A 16,935-nucleotide genomic window follows, 5' to 3' on the forward strand; every position below is an offset into this window, starting at 1 on the left:
TTCTTTTGTGGACCAATGGTAGTGTGTCGGCGTCCAGATCACAAGATAGAGGGTTCAAACCCGGCAGAAGTAGTCAGATTTTTGAAGGGCAGATAAAAGTCCATTCGACACTCCATGTCATTCGATATCGGTTTGTAAAAGATCTCTGGTGACACGTTTGGTGTTTAGCCGACAAAATTCATTGAAACTCAGCCATAGATCCCACCCGAGAGAGTCTGTTTACTCTGCCATCTGGTAGATCTAGAATAAAACAGAACGTTAAAATTGACAAGCAAGCAGCCAGATGGTGTCAAATTAAAATGCTTGCACACGGTAGCTGAGGCCATATTATTATTATTATTATTATTATTATTATTATTATTATTATTATTATTATTCATACACTTCTCCACAGGAAATATGGGTAGTAATGGGGCACGGGATGCACCAAGTGCCTTACACTAATTAAGTATTTACACATTATAATACAAACATTGATGTACAGGTATATACAAAACTCTAGATCAAGGGATCTTCATTCATGCAAGAGGAACAATCGCACAATGTTGAATGTTGACAGGAGGACAGAATGTTGCATAATTTTGTAGTTGTTCGGTGGAAGACCCAGTTCTTGCAGGCTCTTGTGAAGTGTGTGTGGAATGAGACCGTTGACTGACAGATCACAGGGACTATCCGTACCTATTTCATCTTCCAGATCCTCTCAATCTCTTCTGCAAGTTCTTTGTACTTGCAGATTTTTTCATGGTACATCCTATCAATGTTGGGGTCATTGGCGGTTGCGATGTCAATAATGAAAGTTGTCCCAGTTTTCTTATTTACCAGTATGATGTCCGGTATGTTATGATTGACTGTTTTGTCTGTCACTACAACAGTGTCCCAATAAAGCTTATTGACTCGTTCTCCAATAGTGGTGTTGTATGGTACATCTAATAAGGGATATGCACCTGAGTTAGTTGGTTTTCCTGAGCAAGTGTCTGGTGTATAATTCCCGAGACATGATTGTGCCATCTCGTGTATTCTACGGAGGCAAGTACTGGGCAGCCCACAATTATATGGTCGATGGTCTCGAGATGAATGGAGCATCGTCTGCATTTGTCAGAGAGTATCCTGGTGTCTTTGATGTACTTTTTGTAATTGTTTGTAGCTATTACTTGGTCTTGTATAGCAGCTGCAAATCCCTCTGTCTCCCCAAATAAGCACCCACTTTGTAACCACATGCATGATGCATTCTTGTCTACGCTCTGTTGGGTTAGATTGCTGTAGTATTTTCCGTGGAGGGTCTTCTCTTCCCAGGTACTTTTTTCTCCTGCAGGGATACTTGGTGATTTATGCTGGCATTATATGGTTACAGTACAGTGTACTTATCAGCAAGTACTACGGCTTTATGGAAATGACCGTTTTCTTCCTTTTTATGGAAGTATCTTCTTAGGTTCTTTATCTGATTCAGGAGCATGACTTGAAGATCCAGTACACCTCGGCCTCCCGACTTTCGTGGAAGAGTGACCCTTTCCATGCATGAATTTGGATGATGTAATCTATAGGTGGTGAGCAAAGTTCTTGTTTTTCTATGTATGCCGTCTATTTCTGTAGCAGACCATTTCAGAATTCCAAATGAACAAACAAGGGTTGGAATAGCATACGTGTTTATTGCTTTAATTTTATTCTTGGCATTTAGGTAGCTACGCAAAATTTGATGCAACCTCGATGTATATTCGTCAGCGAGTTCCTGTTTTATTTTCTTGTGCTCCAGATTTGTATTCTGAGCAACTCCAAGGTCCTTGTAGGTCTCTGTTTGTGTCATTCTCTCAATTAAAGATCCGGTTTATTATTATTCTCGTTTCGGTCTTCTATGGACCACGCTGTTTCAACTGCTTTCTCTTACTCTCTTTCACATTTGCCCAGTGTTCCCGCATTCTTCTTCAGTGAGCATCCCTCTGTTCTTCTATTCACTTCTTGACTGTTTTCATTTTGGGTTTTGGCTGAAAACTCTGTACTTCCCTAGGTGTCTTCTTCAAAGAGTCACGTTCCGAGATGTTGTCATGAGAGGTCCCCAGTTCTTGTAGGTCTTTTTCCATCTCTATAAACAAGATCCGTTTCGTTTTCTTTCCCACAAAATAGGCACAGATTTGATTGGACAATCTTCCAGAGCTCATTCATATCAAGTGGCCATAGAAAGAGGTTCTCCTTTTGCGTATGGTGTCCGTTATCTTCTCCACGTGTAGATACAGTTCATTGTTGTGTTGTCTTCTGTATCCTTGTTCTTTGACCGGGCCCAAGATCTTTCTTAAAAATCTTCCTCTCTTTGGCTTCCAGTTGTTCTGCCAAGCCTTTCCTATTCATCATAAGACATTCTGATGCAAATAGCGCCTACGGTCAAATAACGGTACAGTAGTGCCTGAAGGACACTGATCGTTTATTGTACGTGTCTTTGGTTAGATGGTAAGCCATTTCCATTGTGACCGGGCGAGTTGGCCGTGCGTGTAGAGGCGCGCGGCTGTGAGCTTGCATCCGGGAGATAGTAGGTTCAAATCCCACTATCGGCAGCCCTGAAAATGATTTTCCGTGGTTTCCCATTTTCACACCAGGCAAATGCTGGGGCTGTACCTTAATTAAGGCCACGGCCGCTTCCTTCCAACTCCTAGGCCTATCTGTGTTGGTGCGACGTAAAGCCCCTAGCAAAAAAAAAATTTCCATTGTGTTGATCCTTGACAGGAAAGCTTCCTTTTCACGAATGTTGGGCTATATCCACTCACCCAGGTATTTAAATTTCTTTGCAGTCTTTATTTTTCCTTCATTCACCTTAAGTTTTCTGGGTGCTGACTCGATGTCCATTATGAACTGTGTTTTCTCAAACAAAATCTGAAGCCCTGCCTTTGCTGCTTGCATCTGTAGTTGACTGATTTGTTGTGTGGCCGTGTCGAGAGAATTAGAGAGAATTGCAAGATCATCTGCGAAGGCTAAGCAGTCGATTGTCAGGTCCTTGTTCTTGCAACCTAGTCTGACCCCATTCTCTACACCTTCTTTACTCAATTCTTTACGCCACTCGTTAAAAATGTTCTCGAGAACACAGTTGAATAGCAGAGGTGAGAACCTATCTCCCTCCCTTACTCCTGTCCATATTTCTAAGAACTCGGAAATCTCTCCCCTGACTTTCACTTTGAAGGTAGTGTCCAACAGGGTTTGCTGAATGATTGTTCTTGTCTTATTATCTAAACCCAATTCTTTTAGAACCTGGATCAGGGTACTTTGATCCAGTGAGTTGTAAGCCTTCTTGGAGTCAATGAAGGTCACTACGAATTTCTTACTTCTCATTTTCATGTAAGATAGAATTGATTTTAGATTCATGATTTGCTCAACACAAGATCGCCCTTTCCTAAACCCTCCTTGCTATTCTCCCAGTTGCTGATCTAGCTGTGCTTCACCTCTTGTTTGAAGTGCTTTCGCGAGAATCTTATATGTTATCAAGAGGAGTGATATACCATGATAGTTGTTTACTTCCGCTTTGTCACCTTTCTTGTGCAGGGGGTGAATCACGGCCGATGTCCAGTCACTTGGCAGTTTCTCTAGTTTCCCAAATCTCCCGGATGATATCCGTAAGCTTGTCAACTGCTCTATCACCTGCATACTCCCAAACCTCGGCAACTATTGAGTCCTCACCTGGTGCTTTGTTGTTGTTAAGTGATTGAATGATTTGTCTGGTTTCTTCTCCGGTTGGTGGACTTGAGTCTGGATTAACGGGCATATTTTCTTGAAAGGAAAATTTTGATGTCTGAGCCTCACAGTTGAGGAGGAACTCAAAGTATTTCTCCAGGATCTTAGAGTTGTCTTTGTCACTGTAGGCAACTTTCCCATTGGAATTCCTAAAGTGCAGACTGGGTGGTTAGTATTTACTGAGATTTTGCTTGAAGGTTTTGTAGAAGTCGCGAGTGTTGTTCTTTTTGAAATCTTGGTCTATCTGTACCAAATGATTTTTGTGGAATGCTCGTTTTACCCTGCATATATGAACTTGTCAGCCTGCTTTCTCGTGATAAAGAACCTCTCTCTGTTTTCTTCGTTCTTCCGTTTGTTCCATCGCAGCCAGGCAAGTCGCCTTTGGTTTATGGCATCGTCGCATTCATTGGTCCACCAAGGATGCTTCCTCGATTTTTTCTTTTTCCATTTCAACTATGACTTCTTTGAGTTTTTCCCAATTCTGTGGCTCAAGTGATTCAAGTTTCTGGCTGAATTCTCTTTGAGTCCTTAATTTTTCCACATCAAAACTGTTGATCTTTCTTCCCTGAAATCTCTTCGTAGATCCTGGAATAAGCTTCACTTTTATCTTGGGAGATAGTCATCAGAGTCAAGATTCGCACTTCTTAAGACATTTTTATTACTATTATTATTTTTATTATTATTCCCAGGTAGCTTCACATAAGATATGCTTTCTCCCTACAAAGTCTAAAATTGAAGAGGAATCACATATCCGTGTCCAGCATAACAAAGTTAGGATGATGATTAATGGCTATCAATTCACTGTTGACTCCTGGCAACTGCATAGACATTATTCCTCCATATTTCTTATTTTCAACCAGACACCTCAGGTCTTTAACCCTTAGAACTCACGCGGCAGGGCATGCCCCGACAACAAAATTATCCCGCACAGATTCTGTATCTGGCAATGCCCGACATGATTTTCTTTTCTGAACAAATCTTTTGTCCAGGGTGCAAAATTAGAAAGAAATAGTGAAGGGGAGAAGGAGCGTAGGGCTTAACTACTAGTGCTAATTTCAGGCAATACCCAGCAGGGGAGGGGTTATATAATTCCCCAGTAAAAAAAAATTACCCCTCTCCCCGAAAAAGTAAATTTTAAATGTTTTTTAAAATTCTATTGTTATAACAAGAATGATAAACATTGGAAAGTTATACCTTGTAGGCATTTTTTCTGTTAGCCACTATACAGTTAATAAAAAAATGGTAACCAGTAGGCCCTTTGAACTGGGCACCTATTATTGTCAATGTTTTTATAAAAATATGCAAAAGCAAAGCAAAGCAAAGCAAAGTCACCTCCATACAGGCCATAAAGGCCCTTGGAGGAGTGGAAGGTAAAGGCTTCCACCATTGTTAACCGCGGCACGTGATGGGGTAGAGTGGTTAGCTCTACGCCTGGCCACCTTTGCCCCCAGGAATTAACCTGGTACTCATTTTTGGTGTAGGCTGAGTGAACCTCAGGGCCATATGCACCTCCGGAAGTGGAAATCTTGTTTCTTAAATTTTACGACTTACTGATGGGGATTCGAACCCACGTCCTTCCGGGCGAACCAAGCACGCCTTGACTGCCTCGGCCAGGCAGCCCCTATAAAAATATACACAGGAAAATAAACATTAATTTAAGTAATGTATGTGTTCTACATTTTCCTCATTATTTTATAATGAAATAATTCCCCCTGGACAATTTTAATGGGGAAATGAAATCGCCATTAGGGGGAACAACCCCCCCTCCCATGCAATTTCGCACCCTGCCTTTGTCAGAGTACACACACATGAATCACGGATACCATAAGCTACTGCCATCTGTTCACAATTTGAAGCCCTGTATTGCTATAATCTCTTTGAACTCATGCTTTGTGGAAGGTTCTTTGAGGACCATACAAGTTTGTGAATAGATGTTGCTTAGCAACATGGCGTTTGAGGAGAACGAGAAGTAATTTGCAAGACTTTTAGTCGAAAGTTATGTTGACTTGAGCGATAGTGGGAGCAATATTTAATGAAGTGGTGATGAAGTTATTGCAGAATTAGATTGTTTTTGTGAATCGGTGATGAAGACCCTAATAACGCAAAAATTATACTAAATGAGAGTGCTGGTACCTCTGCTGACGGCTAGAAGGAGTACCGTGACACAGACTTAGACTTAAAAGGAATCCTATTCACAGATACATCTAGTTGGGACTTGAACTTGATTCTTTTGTTATTCATGACGGACAGGGTTATTGATGGAAATTGTGCGTGAAACTAACCAGTATGCTAATGTAAACAATCAGAAAATTATGTCCCTCTGTGTTCTCCCCAGAAATTTTCGTCAGCTAGGTGGCAGGATGAGTAGCCGGGCGGGGAATACTACGTAAAAATTGAATATGATAACATTTCAATTTTGTCCCCTCAGGGCATTAACCAGGGGTGTAGACACGGGGGTGGGGTGGGGGGCACTGGGGGTTAGAAACTGACAATAGAACAGCAAAAGCACAACCAGTGGGTTGGCTCTTTTGAACGTTCATGCAAACATTATTGTAAAATGAACAGATCTCTTGAATCTATTTTCTAATATGCCCCGAAAGTTTTATTTTGTATTGTAATCTGAGCATAAGCTACCATTCACCGCAAAACTATTCATCTTAATCATATTGTTTTGTTCTGTATTTTAATGTAATTTTTTTAGTGTACCGGTAGTGCCATCTGAATATTAACATAATTTACTTTTATTTCTGTCCTTATAATGACACTCACGCATGCACGCATCACACATACATAAGCTCCTTCATTATGTTCTATCAACATTTTGTAACTATAACCCCCTACCACACTGTTGGTCGATCTTGTCTACGCTACTGGCATTAACAATAATATTAAAGCCAAAATTGAGCTATTTTAGTATTATCACAAACAAGACATAACAGAGTATTTTGAACTTCTAGTGTTCTACTGCTCGTTCATAATCATGTAACACCGGTGCTTGCCACTCGGTTGCTGTGGTGTGCCATACCCAGACCAACTACAATATTAGGTTGTAGTTGGTCTTGGCCATGCGGGTTTGTGACGTCGGGCAGAATCAAGTGTTCGCATGCTACACGCTAATACAGACACTACAAAAGTAATTTAATAAACTGGAATCCACCTTTTCAATACATAACTGTTGCACATAGATCATGTTACAACATTTTAATTATAATGGTACCAGTTTCGACACGTATACAATGTCATCATCAGCCATATATAAAACCAAGCAAGTGAATAGATTTACATGTAGCAACAAGACACACAGACAAGATAAAATTCATATAATGTCACATTTAAAAATAGTTCATGTAAAATGTCTAAAGATAGCTACGCGTTGGCGGCGTATTGGTCTTGTACATGAGCTGAGGCACTTTCTGTGAATTTTTGCTTTGATATGATTTTTTAAAAATTTTGAACACGTTAAAATCTTATTCATAATACGGCACTAAATAAGATTTTAACGTGTTCAAAATTTTTTTTTTATCATATCAAAGCAAAAATTTACAGAAAATGCCTCAGCTCATGTACAAGACTAATACGCCGCCAACGCGTAGCTATCTTTAGACATTTTACATGAACTGTTTTTAATGTGACATTATATGAATTTTATCTAGTCTGTGTGTCTTGTTGCTACATGTAAATCTAGTCACTTGCTTGGTTTTATATATGGCTGATGATGACATTGTATTCGTGTCGAAACTGGTACCATTATAATTAAAATGTTGTAACATAATCTATGTGCAACAGTTATGTGTTGAAAAGGTGGATTCCATTATATTAAATTACTTTTGTGATTCTCGGTTCAATACGGAACGGCCATGAAGTTTATAACTTTAGATAATACAGACACCACTCGCGCATGACACTATGTGATAATCAAGCTAAACATTGAAACTCCAATGTAAATGATGCAATTATGCTGACAATAATAAAGATTTTTCATTTAAACTAGCAAGATACCTGTGCTTCACTACGTATTATACTGAAATGTATAATTGAATGCTTAACGTTTTATATATAATCCGCTGAAACTCGTGATCTGACTCGTTTTCCAAGAAATTACGGCAAAGTTCCTCCTATTTTTCAATCTTTTTTTTCCAGCTATCGATTTTGTACTTCCCGGGCTACATCCAGGTATTCCACCCGGTCAGTTGGGTCCCTCAATCTTTGCCATCTTTTCCTATAAGCATTTTTAATATGGATCAAAACCTTAAAGAGATCCGACGTGGTGTCGTCATGGGTGCCTTGGCGATACTGAACCCGCAGCCGGACTAAATCGTAGTCATTACTCGGCCAGGACCCGTTTCCAGCGTGGTCCGCACATTTTGACGATGGTCCAGAACATTATTATTAGGGTGGGTGATATTAGTTGAATTTAGGTCATTATTATTATTGATGTTCTGGACCCCACAGCAGGATGCAAGACCGCTACTTGGCGCTAAATTACATCTGCTGCTATTGTCATTGCTGACAATGTGACCAGTACCATTGTCGCGCATAGGCAAGTGCGCGGGATTTCTGGCAATATGAATGATATACTTCCGTACATTATTGAACTTATTATAGAGGTGAACAATTGCACGGTCAATATCATTCCTATCTTTTATTTCAAATGTGATTAAATTTTTATTTATATCCCAGGAGAATCTACTGTAATCTAACTTTTTAAGTTCTCCAAAGGAAAAAATGGCCCTTGAAAACGAACCCAGGAAAGATTAAAAATGATCAGATAAGTAAAATTCTTTCAAGAATAAAATTTACTGTATCCACCTATTCAATAGTATTCACAGTTTATAGTGATTAAATTCTACATGAATTACATACACTTTTTAGGTATATGTTTTGCCATTTTTGGTCATCTTCAGCCTATTTACAATCTAAAGGTCAAGTCCAAGGCCTTGTTTGAGTTAAACATTTGAACTTAATACTATCCAGAATGATCTTATTCTAAAAAATGTTTGTAATTTTTCTTTCTTTAGATGCTGTGTACATGGGTTTAAAATGTGAACGTTGAATAAAATAAAAATTTGTGACATGAATACAATAAAAATTATCTACATTTAACTAAAATTGTGCAAAGCGAAAATTGGATCATGATCAGAATCAAGTACATTATGAACAGTAAAATCAATTGGTCTCAACTGTTTTTTCACTCTACTGCCGTTACGTTGATTTACCCCCCTCCCCCCCAAAAAAAGTGTGTTTCTTTATGTTTAAAGCAGATTTCAAATACCAATTTTCACGTCTGTAACATCTTCAGTTTTTGAGATATCAGTATCTTGATAAAAAGAATTCAACCCCATTTTCAGTCATTTTTAACCCCGCCCAAATGGTTTTTCCAAAAACAATAAAATACATGTTTCTTTAGTTTTAAAGGAGGTTTCAAATACCAATTTTTACATCTGTTAACTTTTAAAGTTTTGAGATATAGATACACTCATTTTAAAAATTAACCCCCTTTTCACCCCCTTAGCGATGGAATATCCAAAAAACCTCCCTTAGTGAGCACTTACATTGTAATATAAATGTATCCTCAAAATTTCATTTCTTTATGTCCAGTAGTTTTGACTTGGCGATGATGAATGAGTCAGTCCGTCAGGACATGTGTTCTTTTATACATATATATAAGTAGATAAACAGTTTTACAGTATTTACATTTTAATTTGGAACACCTAATGACTCAAATTAATATTAGCACATGTTTAGGTAGGTTATGTTAGCCGGGCGATCTTTAAAAACGGCAGGGCAGTGCGCCCATTGGAAAGGTCCTAGGGAGAACACTGCCCCTAAATGGTTGTTCACACTTCATTTATTGTCATGCACAGAGTGCAGTTTTCAGTGACCAAGAGGTGAAGGGACGACGACATGAGACAGTGTTTTTCTGTAATGCATGTACAAGAAAGCCTGGGTTATATCCTGGCAAGTGTTTTCAGCAGTTCTACACAAACCACAATTACTGATGAAAATGTGACTGTCTGAGATAATTTCAGGGTTAAAAATGCTGAACCATTTCACCTGAGTATTGTATCATACTTGTATTATATTTACATTGGCAGAAAAAATATCCAAACTCCATGAGATAAGAAATGTAGAATACGGAAATTTTGGCAATATATTTGTCGAGGTAACATATTTAATTGATTAAAGGTACAAGACTGCAGGTTAATATCCACGCGAGAAAAGCCATTACAAATGTTTCATGCTGGTCCATTAATAACCTGTGTAATCAATCGTCTGACTGTTGAATGCAGGCATGCAAACGTGCATGCATTGTGTCGTACAGTTGCTGGATGTCAGCTTGTGGGATGGAATTTCATGCTTGTTGCACTTGGTCGATCAATACAGGGACGGTTAATGCAGGTTGTGGATGACGCTTGAGTTGTCGTCCATTGATGTCCTGTACGTGCTCGACTGGGGACAGATCGGGGTGTCGAGCAGGCCAAGGCAAGATGTCGACACTCTGTAGAGCATGATGGGTTGCAACAGCAGCATGGAGGTGTGCATTATCCTGTTGGAAAAAACCCCCAGGTATGCTGTTCATGAATGGCAGCACAACAGATGGACGTAAACATCTGCAGTCAGGGTGCGTGAGAAAACCACGACAGTGCACCTGCTGTCATAGGAAATTGCTCCCCAGACCAGAACTCCCGGTGTAGGTCCAGTGTGTCGACACCGCAGACAGGCGAAATGCAGGCGCTCTCCTGGCCTCCTCCTAACCATCACACGGCCATCACTGGCACCAAGGCAGAACTGGCTTTCATCGCAAAATATAACGGACCTCCACTCCATCCTCCAATGAGCTCTCGCTTAACACCACTGAATTCGCAGACGCCGGTGGTTTGGGGTAAGTGGAATGCACACCACAGGGTGTCTGGCTTGCAGTTGTCCTTCAGGTAACCAATTTCGAACAGTTTGTTGCATCACTGTGGTGCCAACTGCCGCTTGAATTGCTGCTGCTGACACAGTTTGCTGCAGCACAGCCATACGCCGAATGTGACGGTCCTCCCTCTCGATGGTGCCACGGGTACGTCCGGAGCCTGGTCTTCTTGCGAGCGTCCCTTCTCCGTGACCACTGCTGCCAGCACGTATGCACATTGGAGACATTCCTGCCAAGTTGTTCTGCAATAGCGTGGAAGGAAAATCCACCTCCAAGTAGCCCTATTGTATGGCCTCATTCAACCGCAGTGAGCTGTTGATACTGGCCTTTTCTTCATCATAAAGGCATTCTTGACCCACTCAAGTCACTCCATCCAGTCTCACAGATAACCAACACTCTCGCACAGTACAGCCCGTATTTAAAGCAAACCTGATGTGCAACGCCATGGGGCTGCTACTAGTGGCACGCTAATGTGATTTGCGGGAAATTTCAATCATCTTTTAGATGTACAAACACGCTTACCAATGTTCATTAATCTAGCACAACCCCTTCTTGGTTTTTGTATATTTTTCTCTGCCAGTGTATTTTGTATTTTTTTAATTTGGTTTTTATAATTATGCTGCCCATATTTTGTGCAGTCACTTATCCCTCTGTAAGCAGATTTTTAAATGGTGCTAGAGAAGCAAGCGTATTCAGAAAGAAATGGAGGTCTAACAATTAAGCAATCATTGCAAGTAGTTGGAGTGTACTTATCTCATTACGAGGTGCCCTCTTCGTGCATCCTGTAATCTTTTTCTGCTGAATCAGATAGTCTTGTTTAGTACCCAAAGTAAAACAGCTTTAACTTTGTTCCTTTTACCTCAAGAGGCAGTTCTGTGCTGATTTTTTGAATGACTCATTGCTTTTCTTGGCCATCCAATGTATAACACCATAACTCAAATTCATTAATGTGCTTGCTGTCCTGGTTTTTATTGTTGATCTTTGGCCTAATTTGCTTTTATGCCTTTTACCTTGCAGTCATAAAAACAACCTTACCATAGCTTCCTAAGTCTCCCTCTCCTCTTATCGTCCTATGTCAAGTTGATTATTCTCCTATCCTCTCCTATTCACCTTGTATGACCTCACCAATAAAGCCAGTTCATAGGCTGCGTTACACTTCATTTCCTAAATTAGCTTGTTTTTCTTTAGAGTTTACTTTACGTCGCACCGACACAGATAACTCATATGGCGATAATTGGATAGGAAAGACCTGGGGAGTGGGAAGGAAGTGACCCTGGCCTTAATAAAGGTACAGACCCAGCATTTGCCTAGGGTGAAAATGTGGAAAGTACGGGAAACCATCCTCAGGGATACTGACAGTGGGGTTTGAACTCGCTATCTCCCGAATCCAAGCTGATAACTACGTGACCCAAGCCACGCGGCCACTTGCTCCGTTCCTAAATGACATCTATGCTTGCATTATAAATAGCCTCCTGCCATTATTCCTCCTTGAGTACAAAAGTAATAATGATTGTTTGATGTCAATGTCTAAAGTAGAACATAAGACTACAACATAAGTTACAGACATTCACACTACAGAAGGCTGAAAATTACTTAGAATAAAGTTGAAACTAGAGTACCTGAAATAGGGTAATTCATGGTAAAAATTACATCTAAAACCTATCATTATTGGTAAATTCTACACTGTGTAAATGTGACTCTACTTATTTGTTGTGAGTGATCATAGTTTTTCTGTACTGACTATCGAATCTGTTTTGAACGTTTGTTTTGCCCAGAAAGGAGATGCTTAAAACATTATCTATGGTGATTGTCACTGCATGCACAAGCTCAAACATTTGCTAACAATTTCTGTTGCAGCGAAAATGAAATTAACTATATGCCTTCCCTTCAACTTGAAGGCTTCAAGGCTACTTTACACACATATATGATCTTGGAGGAGAGATCCACTGCACCCGATATAATTAAACTGAAAAATAGCTTAACGACGCTCTTCATAAACATATAAAAGAAATACCAGAAATGTTAGCATTTCTGATACTTTGTGCTTGAGATCTAGTAGGTAAAGATAATTGTGTCACCGACTTACATAAATGTAAGGTAAGGTAAGGGTTATTGTGCCCGAAGGCAGGTCCGAACCTCTGCAGAGGTGTTCCTGAGCCGGAGTTTACGTGTGGTAGGGTGGCCATTTCCTTTCCACTCCTCCATTCCCTTAACCCCCACCAACAGCGCGTGGCAACCCATCCAACTCCTGACCATGCCCAATGTTGCTTAACTTCGGAGATCTCATGGGATTCAGTGTTTCAACCTGGCTACGGCCGTTGGCTACATAAATGTAACAGAGCAAAATTCACTGCAAAATTCCCAGATTGTTACATTGCAAATAGAGAATGATTTTATTTATTTATTTATTTATTTATTTGTTTATTTATTTATTTGTTTGTTTGTTTGTTTGTTTGTTTGTTTGTTTGTTTGTTTGTTTGTTTAAGTCATTAAATGTCGATCTTAACATGAGAGAACTAATTATATCTTGTTGTTAAAATATGTTTAATAGTCACCAGATAAGTGAACAAAACCAAATTGGCAACACTGTGTGTTGTCAACATTGTGCTTGCTACATGCAGCACTCTGATGGCAGAAATTAGAGCATCCTGCCTCTGACACTCCCTTGTTCCTTAACAACATATACAAACTCATGCCAAACAGTTTTTTGTACAGTGTCTTATGCTCTGAAATGGTGCCCATGAGATCTGGCACACACGTTCAGACAAGTGCTGACAGAACACATGTCAATTTGCATACCCATTGAAGTGGAGGCAAAATAAGATACACATACTGTACATTTTCTTGAAATTTAATGCAAACTGTTCTTGGGAAGAAAAATTCTCATATTAAATTATTACATTAGAGGTGCTGTGGCACACTGGCAATACCTCATGAGTCGCCCCTGTCTTTTAATAGCACTGTGACACAGATTTGTCTGAAAATTTTAAAAATAAGTGTGGAACTACATGTTATTATATACTGTAACTATTTAAGTAGCTAGGTGCACAAAATATTGATATTCCAGGATTTTCTTTACTGCATACTATTGAGTTGTTCAAATATTCTTAGGGTTTTAATGTTTAATAAATATTAAATATCTGAGATATCTCGGGATTTAAAATTAAAACAGAGATCAATATTTTAAATAATATATTTGTTTTATTGTCTTTACAGAATTCTAGTGGTTTTGTTAGTCAAATTGAACGAGCTCTAGCTGATATTAGAAACCTGTTCTTAGAAGGAAGAAAAGCCAAAGTACAAGACAAGAAATAATCAAGATGTTAATTAGGAAGATCTGTAGAAAGTGTCCAAGAAATATTGAATCGATTACATATTTTTATGATGGAAGAGAAATTTTTCTCTTTGTTGACTTTTGGTATACAGTTTTCTCCCCTATCTTTTATTTCAATATTATTTTGTGAATATTGTTAACTTTTATTCAGTGCATATTTTACATTGTGTAGTTACAATTCTGTTGTTATTTTCAAGAAATATATATATACTGCTATGGAATTAGGTTCTAAATCATTAATTTTGTGTGATGTGGTTGAAAGTAGTCTTCATCTTGTGCAGTTGATACATGCATTTAAAGATGACTTTTTAGTTGCATATAGTTCAAAATAAGCTTTTATTCATATGTCTTGTTATTTGATTGTCTGATATCTGTTTGAACATGTATCTCAATTAGACTTTTTTTATATATAAGAATTATGAGATTTTAAAATAATATATTTTGTGTGTGCCCTGGTGGTGCTTCACACCAGTTCAGTCCTTACAGAATTCAGATTAATGTTACAAACTGTGAATGCACAGAACAATTTCCCTGATAAAGACTTAAGTGTTTATTTCTTGAGTATTGAGATTGATGTCAAAAATCAAGCTATGACAATGTTCATGGCTATATTTGCCATGTTTATCAATGCAACTATAACATGCAACTGATCAATGCAATAATGTGTGTGTGTGTGTGTGTATGTGTGTGTGAATCTGTTGAATTGTACTTTTTGTCTTTTTTTTTTAACTCTTTAGAACAATTTTAGAAGGGCTGAGGTGAAAGAAAGCTGGGACTGTTCGACAGAATCCAACTGATCCTATGGTGCATTATTTCATTATCACTAACAAAATCTACTCATATTTGAATTTCTATACAGTATATCTTAAAAACTCTTATCTACTGTTTCTTGCACATTCTGCATCCACTTTTCATTTGAACTAAAAATGAGATGAAATATCTATATATACACACATATATACGGTACATATGACTTGTTACTTTTCTTGTTAATGTTTGAGTATATTACTACTATAAATATTCTGCTACCACATAGAGTATGAATTAGATTAACATGAGTTTTATTTTGAAACACAAGGGTTAATATCAAAGTTCATTATTTGTAAATGAAATTTGAATGCAAAATTATTAAATAATGCAGAATGAATGGAGTAAAATTGTTGGGTGTACTTAATATCACATAAATTATTTGTATGCACTTTTTGACACTAACATTTGTTTAGTACAAAGTACATCCATGTTCATATGATTCAAATGATTCATATCTTCATATAAATCAGCAGGAGAAATATTTTTCCAGAAAATGGATGTGATCTGTACATTCTAAGTTTGTGGAAATAAATCCTAGGCAGTTTATACAGAATTCCCTTTGTAACTAACTTAATGTCCTTAATAATGCCAGCAAACATTTTTCTGTTAGATAGGACCTTTTGGTCTTCTTAAGGCATTCTCTTGTATGTTTTACTACAATGGTTAAGTAATATATAGGTTTATTATCCTACCTAAGAGACCTTTGTTTTACAAATACAGATATTGGCCACATTTGTCTTGGTAGTTTTAAGACATAATTCAGTTCTTCATCCCAGAACACTTAGTGTGTGATTTCACTTTGACCTGTCCTGCTATTTAAATTTAAACTACTTTTCTCCAACACCCAGTGAACATAACTAAAGTATATTTAAATAACAAAGGTTTGGGTTATTCATCACTTTCTGGTAAAAAATTTCACCTGCTTCAAATTTTACTTTACCAAGCATAAGGTGTTCAGAACATGAGTTTATCAAAAAAAGCATTGTCAAGAAGATAATTGTCCTCGGTTATATGAACTAAAATCTTAGACAGGAGACGCAACTAATATCTGAAATCCGTTATTATGAGGGCATATTTTTACATGTTCAAAATGGTCTTTAATGTCTGGTTGAGAACATATTTTTTATATTCTTTATGGGACCTGAACTCTGTTTCTTCTTTGACACATTGCAGTATTGTGAGATATCTTTGTAATAAAACCTTCAAAAAATGTTGTTATTATTATGGACTCTTCTTTGAGGGTGTAGGCCTGTATGTAACCTTTAATAGCGAGGAAAGGAAAGTTGAAGCTGATAAGTCAGTGGAATGCAAGTAAACTACAACATTTTCTTTTATTCTGAAGTTCTCTATTTTGCTTTGTATTGATTGATCAGCATGAAGAGGGGACATGGTACATGTCTTTTAATTAACAGTGACATGCACTGGAATGTTGATTAGTCTTTTTTCTGTAGAGCATGTAGGTAAAAGCAATTAATGAAGTTGGGGGAAAACTATAAGTACAACAATATAATGCTGTAACTAATGGAAAGAAACAAAAATAGCTTGATATTGTACAAATAATATGCCATGAACCTATATAGACCTTGCCGGCCCCGCAGTGTAGGGATAGCATGCCTGTCTCTTACCCAAAGGCCCCGGGTTCAATTCCCGGCCAGGTCAGGGAATTTTACCTGGATCCGAGGGCTGGTTCGAGGTCCACTCAGCCTACGTGATTACAATTGAGGAGTTATCTGACTGTGAAATGGGGATCTTGTTCTAGAAAGCCAAGAATAACAACCAAGAGGATTCGCCATGCTGACCACACGACACCTCATAATCTGCAGGCCTTCGGGCTGAACAGCAGTCGCGTGGTAGGCCAAGGCCCTTTGTGGCAGTTGCGTCATTGGGTATGGTTCTGTATAGACCTTAATGTCAGCAATATTATTTCCTCATTCTGAACTAGATATGCCGGATAGCTCTCGCTATGAATTATGAGTGCAGACAGATACTGTCTGATGCATTTGCTTATCTTGTATTATAGCACATTTGATTACAAAAATAAACATATAAATAGCTCATGATATACAAATAATATGCCGTGAATATTTAGGTCGGATCACTATCACTCTTAAGTAATGCTTCAACAAGTCAGCTATAATATTGATTTCAGCTTTGGTGATAGGCT

General features: G+C 38.3%; 1 protein-coding gene across 3 annotated transcripts in view; it reads left to right on the forward strand.

Annotated features, from left to right (window-relative positions):
* Positions 1 to 14,646, forward strand: part of whd (carnitine O-palmitoyltransferase whd) — a 255,534-nt gene extending 240,888 nt beyond the window's left edge. For all 3 annotated transcript variants that reach the window (XM_068225121.1, XM_067135789.2, XM_068225122.1), the window contains one exon: positions 13,844 to 14,646. In XM_068225121.1, the coding sequence (XP_068081222.1) occupies positions 13,844 to 13,942 (99 nt within the window). In that variant the 3' untranslated portion in view covers positions 13,943 to 14,646. The remainder of the gene's footprint in view (positions 1 to 13,843) is intronic.
* Positions 14,647 to 16,935: the final 2,289 nt, after the last annotated feature.

The sequence above is a fragment of the Anabrus simplex genome, chromosome 1, assembly GCF_040414725.1.
Source record: "Anabrus simplex isolate iqAnaSimp1 chromosome 1, ASM4041472v1, whole genome shotgun sequence".
Classification (NCBI taxonomy): Eukaryota; Metazoa; Arthropoda; class Insecta; order Orthoptera; family Tettigoniidae; genus Anabrus; species Anabrus simplex.